Source organism: Psammomys obesus, unplaced genomic scaffold (assembly GCF_907164565.1).
Source record: "Psammomys obesus unplaced genomic scaffold, mPsaObe1.curated_primary_1811, whole genome shotgun sequence".
Taxonomy (NCBI): Eukaryota; Metazoa; Chordata; class Mammalia; order Rodentia; family Muridae; genus Psammomys; species Psammomys obesus.
In genome coordinates this window covers 22,069,125-22,086,888 of record NW_026596064.1, presented here as the reverse complement: position 1 = coordinate 22,086,888, position 17,764 = coordinate 22,069,125, and the positions used below count along the sequence as shown (strand labels likewise).

The window sequence follows — 17,764 nt, the reverse complement described above, 5'->3', positions numbered from 1 at the left end:
CATGCGTCCATTTCATTGACATTCTATTCCTTCTGGTAGATGGCATCCTTTCACCACAACCAAAAATCATCACCTCCAGTCACTGAGGTCTACTCTGCTAGTCTAGTGATTTCTGAATGTCATTGTTTGAAACCCATTCTGAGACTTCAATCATACAGTCTCCGGGATCTTGGCATATATTACAAAACCATGTGTGGGATCAGTGAGGAATTTCACTTTGTGGTAGGAGTGAAATCAAGACAAATCAGCATCTTAGTGAAAGATGTCTCACTCTTTCTCCATGATCCAAGACATGCCTACTTACCATTTGTCCTGTGGCATCGGACAGAAACCTGGCCCTTATTGAAAACTGCCGAATGGGATGCAGCCGAAGACAGGAAGACTGGGGTAGGTTGAAGGAGAAACAATCAGTTGTGGATAATCTCTACAAAAATGAACCATGTCGTATGTAGCACGACAGTACTTTCAACGCACAATATCTGTTTCCTAAGCCTCAGGGTCATGGTCTTTTACTTCATGAGAATGGTTGTCTTTTTCTATGCTAGTCCTAGGACTTCGACCTTGAGAGTCTGATCTCTACACAAGTCATCAGAGATTGAGCTAGACACCCGAACTGGTTCTGTCTTTAAGACTAAACTCAGTTCTTTCACTCCCAAGGACGCCCTTTTCTGAGTGCGGCAGTCATTTTCTTAACCTCTGTTGCACTTAATATTTGGGTACTTTGTTGCTTTCACTTCACAGTTGGAAAACATCCTAATTAGTTTAGCCTTTTTCACTGAAGTTTGCGTGGAGGTGAGGTTGATTTTCACGTCCAGATTCCAAGCTCCATGAAGACAGTAGCTGTACATTAGGAGGATCCTTTTATTAATTGGTTGGAAGTGATTGGTATTCATGGAGGAAAACCACCATGTTCCAGGCAGCAATGTGGGCAAAATCTAAAGCTTAAGGAACTGGAAGAGCAGTCCTGAGGTTCCAAACTTTCTTTGTAGAACCTAGAAAGACTCCTCCCCGGCTGGTCAGTATCTTGACACAGGGGCAGATCAGGAAGACAGGTGTCAATGGATGACTCCTGGAATGGGTGGTTTGAGGAGAGAAAGCAGTGCATGATACAACAGTCACAGGGAAATGCTATCCTGCCCCCATCCCAGTTCAATCAAATCAGACCTTGTGGGACATCTGAACTGCTGCAGTTGGAAGGCTCTGAAGAGAAGTCCAAAGTGTGCTATCGGCTTACCAAGTAAGGTGAGATCTTGAGAGACCCAGTACACTCTCAGTATTGTGTTTCCCACCCTTAAAGCACAATGGCAGCTGAGTAGGAGTGGTGGGATGAACTCTGTCTCCTTTAGTGCGGACGCCGGCAGCATCCGCACAGATGGACCCATGGCTGGAGGCTGGGGGCTGGGGGCTGGTGTGTCTTCCCCTAGTTCCTGCCAGGTGCTCACCTGCTGAGAGAAGCCAGGTCTGATGCTGATGCACTGGCTGTTCTGTCGAGTGAGGATCCGTCTCCTCCTCCTCTGCCTCAGCACCATGTAGATCCTGGCATAGACCAGGACAGTCACCCCAAAGGGAACATAGAAGGATACCACTGAAGAGTAGATGACAAAATCAGGGTTGGAGATGGAGCAAATGCTGGGGTCCCCTGTGGGTAGGAAAAGGGGAGAAGAGAAGACAATTGTCCTCAGTGTGGAGCACTGAGCATGATGTGAGATGATGTGTGTGTGTGTGGGTGGTCGATGGGAACCAGTGTTGTCAGTGCCCTGAAGGAAGAGAGCTAATTCATCTTTGTACTTCTCGAAGTTGACTTCAAAAGAATTTACCACTGATTATATTCCAGACACCGATCTGAACAGAGGCTGTGAAGATGAATAAGACGCACTGTCTGCCCTTGAAGGAGCAAACAGTCTGGCTAGACAGGTGATCTCTTCCATGCAAATGGTCAGTTGTAACTTGGAGGAATGTAGCCTGGGAAGCTAAGGAGGAGCACAGAACAGGAGAGCAGAGGCTTCTGGGAGAATGCCACTCCCAGGAAAGAGTCTGCTGGTTGAGGCATAAACAGATGGCTGAATGCCATGAAAAGAAAAGGGCTTCTTTTGAATCCAGGGTGTGGGGCAGGTGGTGGAGGACTAGGACAGGTGTTTGGTTTTCCAAGGACTCCCAGCACTGGGTAGGATGGGAAGAGAGATGGGAAAGAGAATGAGCTTCTAGGAGTGGGCTGTAGAGATGGCTCAATGGTTACATGCATTTGCTGCTCTTGCAAAGGTTTATTTCCAAACACTCACGTGGAAGCTCACAACCACCTGTAACTCCAGTTCCAGGGAGTCCTACACTTTTCTTCTGACCTCTGTGGGTACCAGACACCCAATATATGCATATATACATGCCAGTACTTACACACACACATAAAATAAAAATAAATAAATGTCTAAAACGTAAAGAGTTCTTGTCCTTATGGCCCGAGTGTTCCTTCACCTTCTCTTTGGGAAGCCCAGTGGTTTTACTTTCTTCACTAGATGTTGAAATTCATCCAGTACCCAGGACAAGGCCAGAGACTTGTTTCATCTTGAAACAGAAAAAAGGAAACAAGCTAATATCTGCTAGACAACAGGCCAAGGACTTTATGGACATGATCTTACCCAATCATAATGGAATGGGACATTACTCTTCCATTCTTACATACACAGGCTGGAGTTCAGAAAGGTTCATTAAGTGGCCTAAGGCAATACAGCATGAAAGACACTTTTCTCTAGCCAGTCTAATACCGAATCAACCCGCCTTCCGTAATTTTGACTTTCTACTCCTTCTACTCCAGGAAAGGGCACTCATGGGCCTCATCCCACACTTCCAACAATAGCTGTTGGCACACCTGGTCCACACTTCATAGAAGAGTGGAAGCTCAGGCCCAGATCTGGCTGTGGGTGATGTGGCCTGAGATAGCAGATGGCAGAAAGGGCAGTGGCCACTTGGGGCTCTAGTTCTGGTTCTTGGTCTTCTGAAATGGGTTGAGGACAGACAGCCCCAGGTGTGAGACAAGGACCTGCTGCTTATTACCTGAGTGGCTTTGGCATCACCATCTGAGGTACTCAGCTTTAGTTTCATTATCCACAACAGGATAAAAATATTTCTGGCGTAATAGCTATGAGAAATAATGAAGGTAAGTGTTTGCTATGATTGTTATCGGTTTTTATTTGTTGTATCATTGTTGTTCACCCCTTCTGAGTTTTGGGGGATTGAAATAGAAGTTTGCAGAAGGACTCACAGGGAACAAATATTGGGGAAGGGAAGGGAGAAACAGTGAAGAATAAAGTGAAACAAGAGAGCCGTGGCCAGCACCCAGGGAGGCGATTCAGCGACAGCATGGCCCAGAACCCTCCCAGCCTGCTCCCAGATCCTCTCATGCTGTTGGAGATGGCATGAGATTGATGCTATTTCACCAGACCTAGCATCAGCATCCCTTAGCAAACAGCACATACGGCCCTGAGGAGTGATCACCAAACTGACATCTGCTGTTCTGGGGACAATGAGGTTGAGGGCAGGAATGTGGTGGCAGCTGGTGGGCCTTCTCAGTCCCTAGGGAGCCATGTCGTCATGAGCACTGAAGCCATTGGGAGGCAGCTTGCCGGCTGTCACTGGCTGGCCCAGATCTCAGTGCCACCTGTGGTGAGGAGGAGTCTCAGCATGTGTTGGTAAGAAGGGGCCAGGGGACTTTACTTTCCCAAGATTTATCTTGCTGGCAGCTTTAGTGAGTTGAGTGTTCCTCATTTGTCCCAAAGTCAGAAGTAGGTATAATATGCTTTTCTGTACATACACACACACACACACACACACACACACACACACACACACACACACACTCCTACTTGTTATAAGCAACATCTTACAGGAGTATTAGTGTTTGCTTCAGGGGAGGGGATGGGGGCCCTGGCAATCTTGGGCAGGAGGCAGACTGACATAGAGAGAGGTCTGTGTGTATCTCATTACACCTTATGAATGTTTTATCATGTGCGAGCATTTATTTTTCCATTAAAAACATTGTGACTGTTGGTATGAAAGAAGAAGAAAATGAAGATGGAGCCGGTAGCTATTTCAGGGTCATTGACCATGATGGGTCTCATTTACAATCGCCGAACTTGCTCTGTCATCCCTTCCTTGCTTCCCCTACTGAAGTCAGCTGCTGTCAGCGCTCTGATCAAGCTTTGCAGCCTCTTCCGGAATTCTCTCCACCGGGCTACAGTCTCATGTCTGCACAGCAGGGTGGAGACCCTGGAGTCAGGGACTGATGAGTCCTGTGGGAGGACATCCAGTCCCTCGGGAGACATGGTGCCTTTGTCTGATGAGTGATCTGAACTGTATGGAAGCATGGGATTTACTGAAAGGATGTGTGGGATGAAGAAAATAAAAATGAAAATGTACAAATGAGCATTTTATCTAGGCACCTAAGAACTTACTGGCTATAGGATACTGGGGGTGGGGAGGGAGGCCAGACAGGTAAATTTCTAGTATCACTTTCTAAAAATCAGAAAAAAAAGTGGGGTGGGGATCAGGGGTTGGGGGTGAAGACACATCTACTCACTCAGCTTAATGGAACATATGCTGTGCTCAAAGCTCCTGTGCTGAGCAGTAAGACACTAAGGAGGGAACTGGGAAGACAGCTCAGTGTCTTAAGCTCTTGCTGTACTGAACTTGGATCTCCAGCATGCGTGCACAAAGACAGGTGTGTCTGCAACCCCGGTACTTGGGATGGGAGTGGGAGTGGGGGTAGCTTTTGGGGTAGGAGTGGGTGGAGACAGGAGAACCCCTAGAACTTACTGTCCAGCTTGTCTAGCTAAATCAGTGAACTCCAAATTTGCTGAGAGATCCTGTCCTAAAAAATAAGGTGGAAAGCAACACCGGAAGACCCTGACTTAAACTTCTGCCCTTTTTGCAGCATACACACACGTATGCATGCAAAGAAAAAGGAGGAGGCACCAGATCGCTGCAACAAGGAGGGTCTTGGAGGTTTCTGTGAGCTAGGCTGAGAACCTGAGCTCACAGTGATGTGAACAACAAGGTCGAGAGAAGGTTGACTTGAAAGACTGATGAACTTTAGACTTGTGGAAGAATTTGACCTAACGTCGCCGATTCCAAAGACGGATATGCTGATGAGTCTGATTTCAGGATGAGTCACTCTCCTTCAAACAGTGTGCTTTTTATTCTTCTTTTTAACTTTCTGAGCAACCAAGCCCTTTCCCCCAACTCCGGAATTCTGAAATCCAGGTGACATTTCTATTGCTAAAATCAAATAAATAGCACTCTTTTCCCCCCCTAAAGGAGAGGATAAGATTTTAACTTTAAGTCTCCTTCCCAGAAGGATTCTCAAATCCTATCACTATCTATTGCTTATTCATTCTATAACTCTCTTTTAAAAGTCGCACAATGGGTATCTGATTTAACAGAAATTCGAATACTATTTTTCTTATCTGTGAAATGGAAGGAAATGAGCTCATTTGGAAATCTTTGCCACTGGCCTCTTGCTCCAGCACACACACCTTTTCCTGCATCGTTAGGGGCTGTTGACTTGATGACTAGACTGCTGGGGCTCTGGTAGAGCTGGAGCAATGCTGGCTGGTCAGGAGCTACGGCCCTGGAACTTCTCCCACCCAAGATCCTACCTCCTGTTACCCCTTTTCAAAGAACAGGAGCAACAGCAACTTCAAAGTGGCTGACGGTTGGCTTGCTTCTTTGGCCTCTAATGGTTCAGCAACACATGTGGCAGGCCATGAACTTAAGTGAAAAGCTCTTGTAACATTTCTCGAAGTCCAGCTATGCTCCAAATCAGGTGGAACCGACAACCCCTGAGGCCCTTTTCATCTCTACTTGCCAGAGAAGGAGTGTCAACAAGCTAGCAGGGAAGAGTGCTTTAATGAAGTGGCTGGAGGGACCATGAGGTGGTCTGAATGAGAATGGCCATCATGGGCTCATCTGTGAATGCTTGGTCACCAGGAAGTGTGGCCACTAGGGGTGGGCTTTGAGGTTTTAAATGCCCATGATAGGCCCAGTGTCTTGCTCTCTGCCTATGGATTGGGATTAGCCCTCAGCTACTTTTCCAGCGCCACACCAAAGCCATGCTACCTGCCATGATGATAATGGACTAAATCTCTGCTACAGTAAGCCAGCTCCAATCAAATGCTTTCCTTTATAAGAGTTGCTGTGGTCATGGTGTCTCTTCACAGCAATAGAACACTGGCTATCTATCAGGATAAAGAAAGTGCATCATGAGGGTCAGGTTGTGTCAGAGACCAACGCTGGGTTCTTTATGCCTGAGCTCCGCTTGGGAGAATTCCCTGAACTGTGCTCTGGAAAGGGATAGCTGATCTTCCCTGTGACCTCCCAGAGAACCGCCACTGTTTGCATCTTCCTTGGAGCCGCTGTTTACTTGCAATTTAAGGCTCAGAAAACTTTCCATTACATAATCACAACAATGACTCCAGCTAATACCTACTGGGCCCTTATAATAGACCTTGCATTTGACACAATATGAGAATAATTGGAGGTGTTGGTACGGTGTCGCTAAGAAACTTAAAGAGAAAGCCTGGCTTCGTGGCAGAAGCATATAATCTCAGCTACACGCGAGGCTAAGGCAGGCGGATTATAAATTCAAGGTCTGCCTGGGCAACTTAGTGAGATGCCGTCTCAAAAACAAAGATAAGCAAAATGACCTTCAAACATAAAGTGAACACATTAAAAAAAAAAAAAAGCATAAAGTACAAAGTAAGAGAAAGACCCTGAGAGAAGCAGGGGTTTTCTACCATTCGCGTGCTAGGTTACAAGTCTTTCTTTCTGTTTTTTTTTTTTTTTTCCTCAATTTGAAGATCCTGGGATGATTTTTCTGCATTTTGTTTCTAGAACAATAATGATGTCACTGGTGTCAACGTGCCGCAATTAGCTCGTCATTCTTAGCTTGCGATGTTGACATTAGCTGGGAACTCTTGTCTACTGTCAGATCTGGAGATGGCATCAGCTTTTCTTAGGGTGTGTGTATGTGTGTGTGGGTGTGTGTGTGTGCCTGTGTGGAGGACCACCTCTGCCAGCATCCCAGATAGTGTAAGGGAACCAGGCTCAGCCTGGGGAACTGTGCTCATCCCACAGGTGACATGTGTTGGGGCCCAGCAAATAAGCAGTGCCTTGGGCAAGCAGCGGTACTCAGTTCCTAAGTAAGAGATCCACCTAACAGGGCATTTGCACAGGGAAACGAGGTAATGTGCAGGCTCTCTGACTAACCCACTGGGCCCGTTTAACACCGAGCACCAAAGGTATTTTAGTTTTCTGAAGTTCCTCTAGCCGTTTCAATGAAAAATGCTTTCTGACGTGTACATACTCTCCTGTGTATAAAGTGTCATTCAGTTAAACAAAACAAAACAAAAACAAACCCAAAACTCTAAAGTAACAAGCAGTGAAGAACAAAATGAAAACAGACAAAATTTTATGAACATTCTGTGTGAACCAGGAAGACGTTTGTTGATGACATGGTTTCTTAACCTTTAGTGTACATGACAAACTAGACTGACCCTGAGAAGGCAGTATGTGCCTGACGCACTCGCACATTGTCTCCATGTAAACCCTGTTAAAGAGCAGAAGCCTCTGCAAAGGATGCAGAGCAGGGTTACATAATATGTAGCCTAACGTTAGCGAATAAGATGGACGTCTTTGCGGACTGGAGAGATGACTTAGCTCTTCCAGAGGGCACTGATTCCTTTCCCACCACCCACATGGTGGCTCACAGCTGTCTTTAACTCTAGTTCCAGGGCATCCTGTGCCCTCTTCTAACCTTTGTAGGCACCAGGCATGTACGTTCAAAGACCGTACATACATGCAGGCAAAATGCTCACGTACATAAAATTTGAAAATTATTTACTAAAAGAAAACCGGCTAGATTTCTTATTTTGTCCAGTTGGATTGGTTCATTCAATTTCTACTATGTTCCAGTCTAAAACTTTGCTCTGAAAAATCCCCTACATTACTTATAAAGACATATGCAGTTTTGTTATAGCTCTGAGCTGATATGTCAGACATTATAAAGTTCACATAGACCGTGTCACTTAAGAGATGAACTTTTTGGGCTTTTCTTTTTGTCTGTAGGAAGCCATTTGTAAACATAAATATTGAAAACTTTGGAACAAAATATGCTGATTGAATATACATTTGAAGCTGTTCCTTTATGCACCACGACCACGGTATTGCTGCCTTAAGCTCATCAGTGAGGAAGCCGAGCTTAGGAGAGGCCAGTAGCTTGTTCAAGGAGACACAACGGGTAACTAGGATGAGCTGGTTCGAATCTAGAGCTTTCTGATTCTGAAGTCTCCTCAGGGTGCTGTGACTTTTAATATCATTGTCCCAGACACAATGCCTGGAAGATTGTTTATAATTTGGAATTTGACTGAATTTTTACATAGCATACTATTTTTATGTGACTACTAAGTACATATAGATCAGGAATTCAAAAATCTAGAACCTGGTAAGAATTGAATGAGACAGTCTAGATGGACAAAATAAAAATTCTACATGACATTGGAACACTACTCATCTAGGTTTTTTTCCTTAGCAAACGCTCCCATTATACACTCTCTTAACTTTAAAAAATATTTTTAAAATGTTGATGTTGTAATTATAATATTTCCCCCTTCCCTTTTCTGTCATAATGCATTTCTTTATATATATATATATATATATATATATATATATATATATATATATAATTTTGAGATTATAATTACAGAAAAATGTCCTTCTCTTTCCTCTTATTATACATTTTTAATAGCTTTCATTCAACATACAGATTTCCTGAGGCTAAAAGATGGCTCATGTGATAGGTAAATGTGGATTGGATTGCTGACACATGGGTTAAAATCCAAACCATCTCAGATACAGACATTGTCCATCCATCTATCCATCCATCCATCCATCCATCCATCCATCCATCCATCTAGGAGATATACCATGTGTCATCTATCCTCTGCACAATTTTGCATAATAAAAATATGTATTTCAGAACTAGTTCTCAAATGTCAGAAATTATTCTTATTGGAGAATAACTTATTTCAGTATTTAGGATATGCTATTTTGCATTGTAGGTTGGTTCTGAATAGTTAACTTTTCATTAGAAATCCTGCTTGACTTATTAACATAGTTTTGTATTTTAACTGTTACATTTCTTCCAATAAATACAATGACATTTCTTTCTAAACATGGATAAGACAGACTTTTCATGAGCTGGGCCAAAACTATATTTTTATGACAATAATTAATGAAGTTTTGCTCTCTATTTAATTTATACCCAACAAAGGCCAAAGCTTTGCAGTCAACAGCATTCCTACTTGATTATACTTAATAGGCATGGAAATATTGGAATGGGTACCACTCACAGACACTCAGATATGATGCGAACCTTATGAGTTTAGGAAGTGAAACCAATAGTTTTACCTGTTGTGTTGAAACCAAAGAGGAGAGGGCAGGACACAGCAAAGGCCAGCACCCACACAGCTGTAATCATGAGTGCCACACGCCGACAGGAGCTCTGCCCAGTGCCATGCTGATAGTGAACTGGCATGACCACTGCTGTGTACCTATAAAAGAGTAAGGACAGGTGTGAGGCAGGATAGGAACACCAGTTGACTAGAGGGTGGCTCACATGGAGACATATGACAAGAGAAAAGTTACTTACTTGAAAAGAGTTAAGAAAAGTGCTTGAGCACAAAAGCAGGAGCAAAAAGAATGTAAGGGCTGGGTGATGGGGGGTGGGGCATGCTATGGAAGGCTGTCATACGGACACGATATGGCCATGGAATTCGTTAAGTCACCGCAGTTATGGTTACATGCGCAGGACCTGCCTAAGACCAAGCCGATATAATCCGTCAACATTCCAGTAGCAAGCACTAAGTTCTGGGGGTTACAGAGAGGGGAGGGGGGAAAAAGGGAAGAAGAGAGAGAAAAAGATAGGTAGATAGATAGATAGATAGATAGATAGATAGATAGATAGATAGATAGATCTCAGTGAATTAAAGATAGGAGAGAGGAAAGGGAGAGCAAGGTCATGAAGGTAGGGGAAGGATGTGTTGGGGGTGTGATGGGAGGCATGAGCTGAGGGTGCTTATGATCAAGATACAGTGATGAAATTGGCAAAAAAAATAAGTAAAAAATATTTTAAAAAAGAAAAAATGTTTGAGTGAAAGTAGCAGAAAGGTTAAGAGAGAAGAAGAACTCATTTGAGGAGCCATGAAGAAAGGGAGAAAGAATAAAGAGGTAGCAGAGCAGCATCGAGTTGTGAGTGGGATTCTGTATCCCCAGCACAACCCACAGTCCCCCTACTCACAGGCCTCACACTCTGAAGGCTTTGGTGTGTACCTTCCCATTCTTCCACAGTTTTCCGGACAGCAGTAGTACTATGTCCAAGTGAGATGCTTACTCCCTGCTTGTATGTGAATATGCATTCTACTCACAGAGCGATAAGCATGCCAACTAAGGGGTTTGGAAAACAGAACGAGCATCCAATGGAATCTAATTTTGGAATCCAGTTTTTATGCACATGGTACGTTAGTCTTTTCCATGGCTGTGACAAACGTCTGAGAGAAACAACTTAAAAGGAGAAAGGATTCTTTTGGCTCACAAATTTAGAGGTTGGGTGGCTCCATTCCTTCAGCAGTTCAGTGAGGCCGAACGCTGTGGTGGTAAGAGTGTGTGGAAGAGGAGGCTGTTTATCTCAAGCATCCAGCAAGAAGAGAGGAGAACCAGGCAGGAGCCAGGACCAGCAAATACCCTTCAAAGGCATTTTTCTAATGACCGACTTCCTCGAAGTAGGCACGGCCTTCCACAGTTCCATCACCTTTCAGTAGTCAGTTCATATTCTTAGACCATCAGTGGGCTGCACCAGTGACCATGCCAGATCCTTTGAGACCTAATCATCTCAGAACACCCCCCCAACACACACACACCACCTAGGGAAGTGATGACTAATCTCCCAATCCAACCAGACTGATAGTCAAGCCTGAGCATTGCACACAGCCTAAGCCTATTCCTCTTTTTCATTGGCTAGTGTATTTTCTTTGGTCACCCACACACATTTCCACTGCTTGTTGGACTTCCATAGACAAACTCAAGATGTTTGAAGCAGACCCTAGCACCCCACGTCTTTTCATCCAGTTCTACTCTTTGCCCTCTTCAAGAAGTCTAGACACAATACTGAGACCTTTCAGCTGGCCTTTGGATTTTCTGTATCACTTGCTTACTTACTCTGTCTACTTTTCATTCGGTGTTTATCCAGCCCCTACTGTATGCTATGTATAGTGTATAGCCTGCTGCCTCATTCTGGATGGAGAGAGACCCCTGAAAGTGACACTGACCCTATCCTCACTGACTTTAGAGTTCAGAGAAGGAGGTGAACAATAAAAATGCAAGCAGACATGTTAACATAGTACGAGAAACATCATGAAAGAAATCCTTTGGGTGATATGATGGAGAATAGCTGAAGAGGCAGATTAGGGGAAACCCATACAAGTGTGTGATATCAGAAGGACTCAGCTGTTCTAGGCAGAAAAGCAACAGGTGCTTTAAAATCTTATGATCTTTCCTCCACTTAGCCTAAGTCCACCTAAGATCTGTTATCTAGGTGTCCTTTTGACACCAGCTTGTTTACCAATTTCATGATGCTCTCCCTGCCTCCTAACTCCAAGACAGAACTCTAGGATTTCTGCAGCGTTTAATCCCTTCCCATTGCACGTGGGATAGACCTGTGAAACCTGTAACATCCTTCTGTGATTAGATGACTAATTTGCAGAGTCTGGGTTAATCAAAAGGGAAATTGTTTGGGGCAAGCCTGACCTTAGCAGGTGAGCCTTCAAAGAGACGGGGTTGTCCCAAAGTCAAAGAGCTTCAAAGTATGAGAATTATCCTGCCTGGAAGATCAAACTGCCCTCGTTTGATCAGAATACCAAAAGGCCTATAGAAGAAACCTGGCTGACATCATGGGAGATAGTCAGGGCCACCTTGCTACAGTTGTAAGAAACTGAATCCCACCATCAACCTGAGTGTGTGAGTAGCTAATCTAAGGTCCAGAGAAGAACACAGTCCGGCTCCCACTTTGAGCTCTGTCTTGTAAACCAAGACCTTGACTACCCTGTGCAGTGTTTCAGTTTACAAGGATTGTGAGGTTAAAATGGTTGCTGTTTATATTTCTAAGCCTGTGATAATTTGTTCCACCACAGCAGAAAATAAATACTCTGTCATTGGCTCCTCTTTTTACACATAGGCCAACACTGATTTCTTTCAGCATGAGCTCAACTTCCTTTGTGAACACGATCTGCCACTAATTCCTGGCATTGGTACTTGTGGCTTTGGGCAAACTGGCCTGGTGGTGGATACTTTCCCACAGTCTTTGTCCAGTCCGTTATCCATCTTCCTCCCTGGGAGTTCAATCTTGCCTTCCTATCACCCAAGCTGAGCTCTTGAGTCACCTCTCTGGGCCTCTTCAGTTAGAGGGCTCTAACTTTGAACTTAAAGTGAACCAATGCCAACCAGCAGCACTGACACCCCAAGCGTGGGTGTCTTGAGTCATCATTGAGCTTGCCTCACCGATGGAGAGAGATAGCCACTTGTTACATTACCAGATGGCTCAAAGCATCTTATGGCTCGGTATTCCCCAAAGGTTTATGTACAAAGCAAGTAAAAAGCTCTTGTCTGTCTCAGTGGCCATGAGGGAATGATCTAATCCTAGCTAGGCTCAAGGGATTTTAGATATGGGTCTAAATGTAATCAACAATTTTTGTCTTTTCAGTTTCAAGGGGACTAGCATGACAGATGCTAGTGCAGGAGCCTCCTTACTCTGTCTTGTGCACCCCAAAGCTGAGGGAGAACAAAATGTATGCCAGGTGAGAAGGGGCTGAGCAAAGTTCCCCGTTCCTTCCGGGTGTGTCCATTGCCTGTGCTCCCCCTCTGGCCCGTATGTAGCTAGAGTTAGCATCTGTGTTCCTGACGGAACAGCTTAAAGACTGCTGGGAGTTTGGAGATGAAAGCTAGCGGCTTTCTTCTGAAGAAGGAGAAACAGGGTTCTTGGTTTAGTAAAGCCCTGTTAAGAGTTCCTAGGAACTCCGAGAGAGGCCATGGCAGTCCCGTTCTTTTCTCCTGGAGCACACAATACACAGCACGTTTTCACCTGGTGAACCTTCAGGCCTATCACTCTGAGGACTTTCCTGCTGGGGTCCAAGTCAAGTGTGGTCACGAGGGCATCACTTCATGGGGACTCCGGAAGCCTTTGGGGAGGGGCTTAAATCCCACTGCTGTCATGGACAACCAGCTGCAGCTAGCTGAAGGCTGGGGACAGATGTGACCACTGTCTCTGCCTCAGACTTGCAGTAGACAGAGTCTTCCTGTTTTTTCATACTTACTTTTCATTATCTAAACTTTGTTATAAAAACTGAAAATAAACAAAAACACCACCACGCACCAAAAATGAATGGGCACAAATCCTTAGAATGAAAGAACCTAGTCATGCTATATATTCAGTGATGGGATAAAAAACAGCTAACAACCAACTCTCGCTTTCTCTCTCTCTGCACACACACACACACACACACACACACACACACACACACACACACACACCCCTAATTTGTAACACTCACCAATTTCTGTGGTGTAAATACCCCCGCCATTGCTCACCTCAAGCCACCAACAAAGGTTCGATAACCAACTCGAAAAATGTTTAGGATGCCGCGGATCAGCTCTCACCAGCGCAGTTCCAGCATAGCAGCGGGAGCGGCTGCGAGCTGCCTTGAACATGCTTTAATGCTCATCAGCTGTTTGGAGGCTCCGTTATTTCAAAGAACGAGAGAGTGTACGGAGCATGGCTCAGTTAACAGAGGAATCAGAGCTTCAGGGAAGTCAGGGTGGACCCAAAGTTTCACAGGGGAGTGGTCCTTGCTCAGCCGGTGTGTCTGACAAGGGCTCCAATCCCCTCTCAAGTGCACATGTAGCCATCATACCCCTGCATGGAAGCAAGGGTTAGGGGATAGGAAAGGCAGAGTGGCCCAGCGGTTCATACTTGGGAGACCAAAACTGAGTTTCTCCAAGTAGTTGGATTCTGCTAATTGCCAGTGTGTTGGGTTCTGGGAATGTGGAAGGGGGATGTGGATGTTAGGGAATGTGAGGGGTGTGCTGTTAAAATGCGCATCCCCAGGCTATGCCCGTATTGGTTTCGCTGAGGTACTTCTAAAGTTACAACCCAGAAATGTGTATTTTTAACATCTAATGTATCTTATTAGACAAGTCTTAGAAAGTCTGCATTAAGGGAGAACTTCTGTCAGAGCTTCTTGCTCACTTGGGTAAGAAATGAGGGACGAGACTACAGTCTTCCACTGTCACAGTAAACCCCCCCTTTTTCTTCTTTTTAAACGATTAAGCCTTTAGAATAAATGAGGTTCCCCCCCTCAACCCCCAGCATGTGGCTAAGACCTCGAGGCTGTTCCAGAATCCGCCATTGGAGGGCACCAAAACGCAGCAAGAACTTCGCCAGATCTGCCGGGGTGAGAAGTTCACCACTCACCTGGGGGCTCTCAGGCTCTGTGGGGAGGCAGGGAGGAGAAACCGCCCCCCTTCAGTTCCTGGAGCTCCGTGAGGACCCCGCATTCCCACCCAAGGGAGACCCTTCAGCCTCTGGTTTCCTCCCCGAGCGATGGCTGAAGGCCAACCGCAGGCAGGCAGTGGCCAAAAGCAGCCGGAAGGGCTCGGCCTGGCTTGCGTGGGGAAGGAAGCCTGGCTGGGCCCTTTCTCCGGTGCAGTACTCAGCTGACCCGAATGCAGGCAGCGGGCACTGCGGTGCAGCCCTGGGGCTTAGGACTGGCTGGGGTCAGAAGTCCAGGTCTGCAGCTGGACAGTGGGCTTGGGTTTTCTGACTCAAATTCCCTGCCCAACAAGACTGTTCACAGCTATGGAACGAGATCACATTTGTGAACCTTTTTTTTTTTTTCTTTTCTTTTTTTTGTACAATTTAAAATTTGAAAGGCGGTTCTTATTGTCATCGCCATCATTACTGTGCTAGCCTAAGAGATCCATGATGGTTTGTGTCTGTGCGGTTTTAGGTTTCCTGATTGTCATTCTCTTCCTTATGATCGTCAGGTAGGGCACATTAAAATTATCTATTAGACAAGGGTTGAGCATGTCTCAAGGGCTGAGGTAGCTGCTGATGTCTCTGTTAAAACAGACACGGGAACCAAACAGCTTGCAAAGGGTGACTGCTTGGCCTAAAGTCTCTGCTGTAAGGCTTAGATATGGAACTTGGAAGTGTGACTTCGCAGCTAGAGGCCCAGAGTGAGGCTCCACGGTAGTTTGCTGGAGGAGAAATTGACTGGACAGGCTGGCCTGGCGGCACAAGCCTGTAATGTCAGCATTTAGGGGATGAAGGTGGAGGTAGGAAAATCCCAGACTTGATGGGTAGCCTGAGCTAGGTGACATAATCCTGGGTATGTCCCTATGTGTGGTAGAGTGCTAGCCCAGAATGTTCAAAGTACAAGAATTTTTGCTTTCATTCATCTATTACCTAACAGCTTTGTGATTCTACCTTGTCTCTGTCTCTCTGTTTCTCTGTCTCACTGTTTGTCTGTCTGTCTCGCTGTGTGTGTGTGTGTGTGTGTGTGTGTGTGTGTGTGTCTATGTAATGGGACAATGTACCTTCTTTGCTGGACTGTTTTGTTATAAATGGTAGTTAATTTTGTTGTTGTTGTCCCTAGACCCATGCAAATTCAGATAACCAGGGAATGGAGGACACAGGAAATTATACTTCTAGAAGTGGGCTGCTGGCCCGAACTGAGCTGCCCTTCCCTAACTTTGGTCAACAACGGGGCCTATTTTGCGGTTTGGAGAGCACTCATGGGGTCTGGTTTAGGACCTGTGATGAGGGGCAGCAGGACCTTGGCACACACGGGGCATCTCCTGATTCTTGGTCTATGTGGCTGGCTGTTCATTAAGGTCTTAATATCGTGGCCGTCCAACTCTTGCTGTCCTCAAGCCGGGGTGCCTCGCGGTGACTGCAGAAAGAAAGAAGCACCCGGCCTGGGTGGGAGGGTCTGACTCTAACTCCCTGCCTGGGATTAATGAGCCCAGAGCCCAGAGGGCTGCTTTTCAGCACCTTTTATTTGGTCAGACAGGGGGCTCAATAAATCTTTAGTTCCGTGGGCTCCCCTGGTGGAGTTGTTGAAGGAGAAAGCTTTTTGCAAATGACTGGAAAGCCCTTTGCAAATATAAAGTGCTTATTTAGATGCAAACTAAAAATCCAAGGTGCCTGTGACTCATCTGGTACCTATTGTGCTCTCAGCAAAGGCGCGGAGGCTTGCTTGTGTGATGGGTGCCATTTGAGAGCCACTTAAAGAACTCTCTGGTGAATGAATTTGGTTGCATTATTCCCGGGCTCCTCTCTGAGGACTCTAATTTTCACCGCTTTGGTCATGTCCTCCTTTTCTGACACGTTCTCGGCGGCCTCCTTGAGTTAGTACTGACCCAGGATGCAATGGGAGGGGACTGACTGCTGGGAAGACGCAGGAGCCGTGGGATGGGGGCCTGTGATCAGAGGACTTCCCACTCTGATTTTTAAAAAAGGAAAAAGGCGGCTTTAATCCAAGCATCCAGAGCCAAGCCTGAGAATCTAATGACAATAGTATTTATTACTTGCTTTCAAAATCCCTTTTATCATTTCCTTTCTTTCTTTTTTTTTTTTTTTTTTTCCTATCTCTTACCACCCTGCTATTATGGACCAGGGCTTCATGACCAAAAAAGTACTGAATCCATTTGGTCAACTTTGTCAGGCTGATGACTGGCATTGTGTCAAGACCAAAGGTCCGTGTGAATGACTGTATTTCTAATGAGTTGACCAGCTATCTGGCATCACATGAACAGATTTTAATGCTCTGTATTGCACACTGCAGGGAAAGAGAATGGAGACAGCTTTTCTGAGGCCTGTTTTCATCCCTAGAGTGGGGGTGGGGAGCTCTGTTTTGAGGTTGGCTGAGGACAGTCCATTAGAAAATGTAAGCCCCTGCCCCGTTGAGATTGGAGGCTCAGCTCTTCCTTCAGCTTTTAGGTGAGCTGAGCATTCTGGGGGCCTTCCTGTATAAAACAGAAGACAGTCTGACGTTTATTCTTACTGTTTTTTTTTTCTCACTGGGTTTTTAAGTGTTGAAAGGTGAAGTGTGTGTTAACATGGCTGTAGCCAGCAAAATGATGCCTTCTGCAAGCCAGAGAATGGTGGGTCTGCCCAGCAGGCAAATTGCAAAAAGACAGCCTCTTATGACCAGCTCAGTCAAATGAAGCATCAGGTGCTTTCTATTCCCACTCTTCTTCTTAAAGGTTTATGCTTCTTGGCCTCATTCCTCTCTGTGTATGTGTGTGTTGTGATTGTGTGTATTGAACATATAGGTGTCCTCAGGTGAGGGTGAAGGAACTGAGGATGGCAGGGGTGGCTCCATTTTGTTTCTCAGACTCTATCTTAAGTTGACTGAGCTTGGAGTGACTTAACCTTTGACATGGCCCTCCACCCTGCAGGTTGTCGTGGATATCACAGAATGTTTAAATAGATAAATATAATCAGGCCTTCACCCCACAGGTTGTCATAAATGCCACAGAATGTGTTAGTGGGTCCTCCACTCCACCCAGCAGGTCATCGTACAGATATCTTAGATATCTTTTGGTTTGGCCAGGTGACTTGGAACAATTAGCCTAAAGGTCATCTTGATTGCTGAACCCTTCA

The 17,764-nt window shown here is 45.4% G+C and overlaps 1 protein-coding gene across 2 annotated transcripts in view; it reads right to left on the bottom strand.

Moving 5' to 3' along the window:
- Positions 1-17,764, bottom strand: part of Drd3 (dopamine receptor D3) — a 50,254-nt gene that overhangs the window by 3,549 nt on the left and 28,941 nt on the right. For both annotated transcript variants that reach the window (XM_055625092.1, XM_055625093.1), the window contains exons 3-4: positions 9,457-9,599; positions 1,443-1,639 (exon numbers count right to left, since the gene is read on the bottom strand). In XM_055625092.1, coding sequence (XP_055481067.1) covers positions 1,443-1,639; positions 9,457-9,599 — 340 coding nt within the window. The remainder of the gene's footprint in view (positions 1-1,442; positions 1,640-9,456; positions 9,600-17,764) is intronic.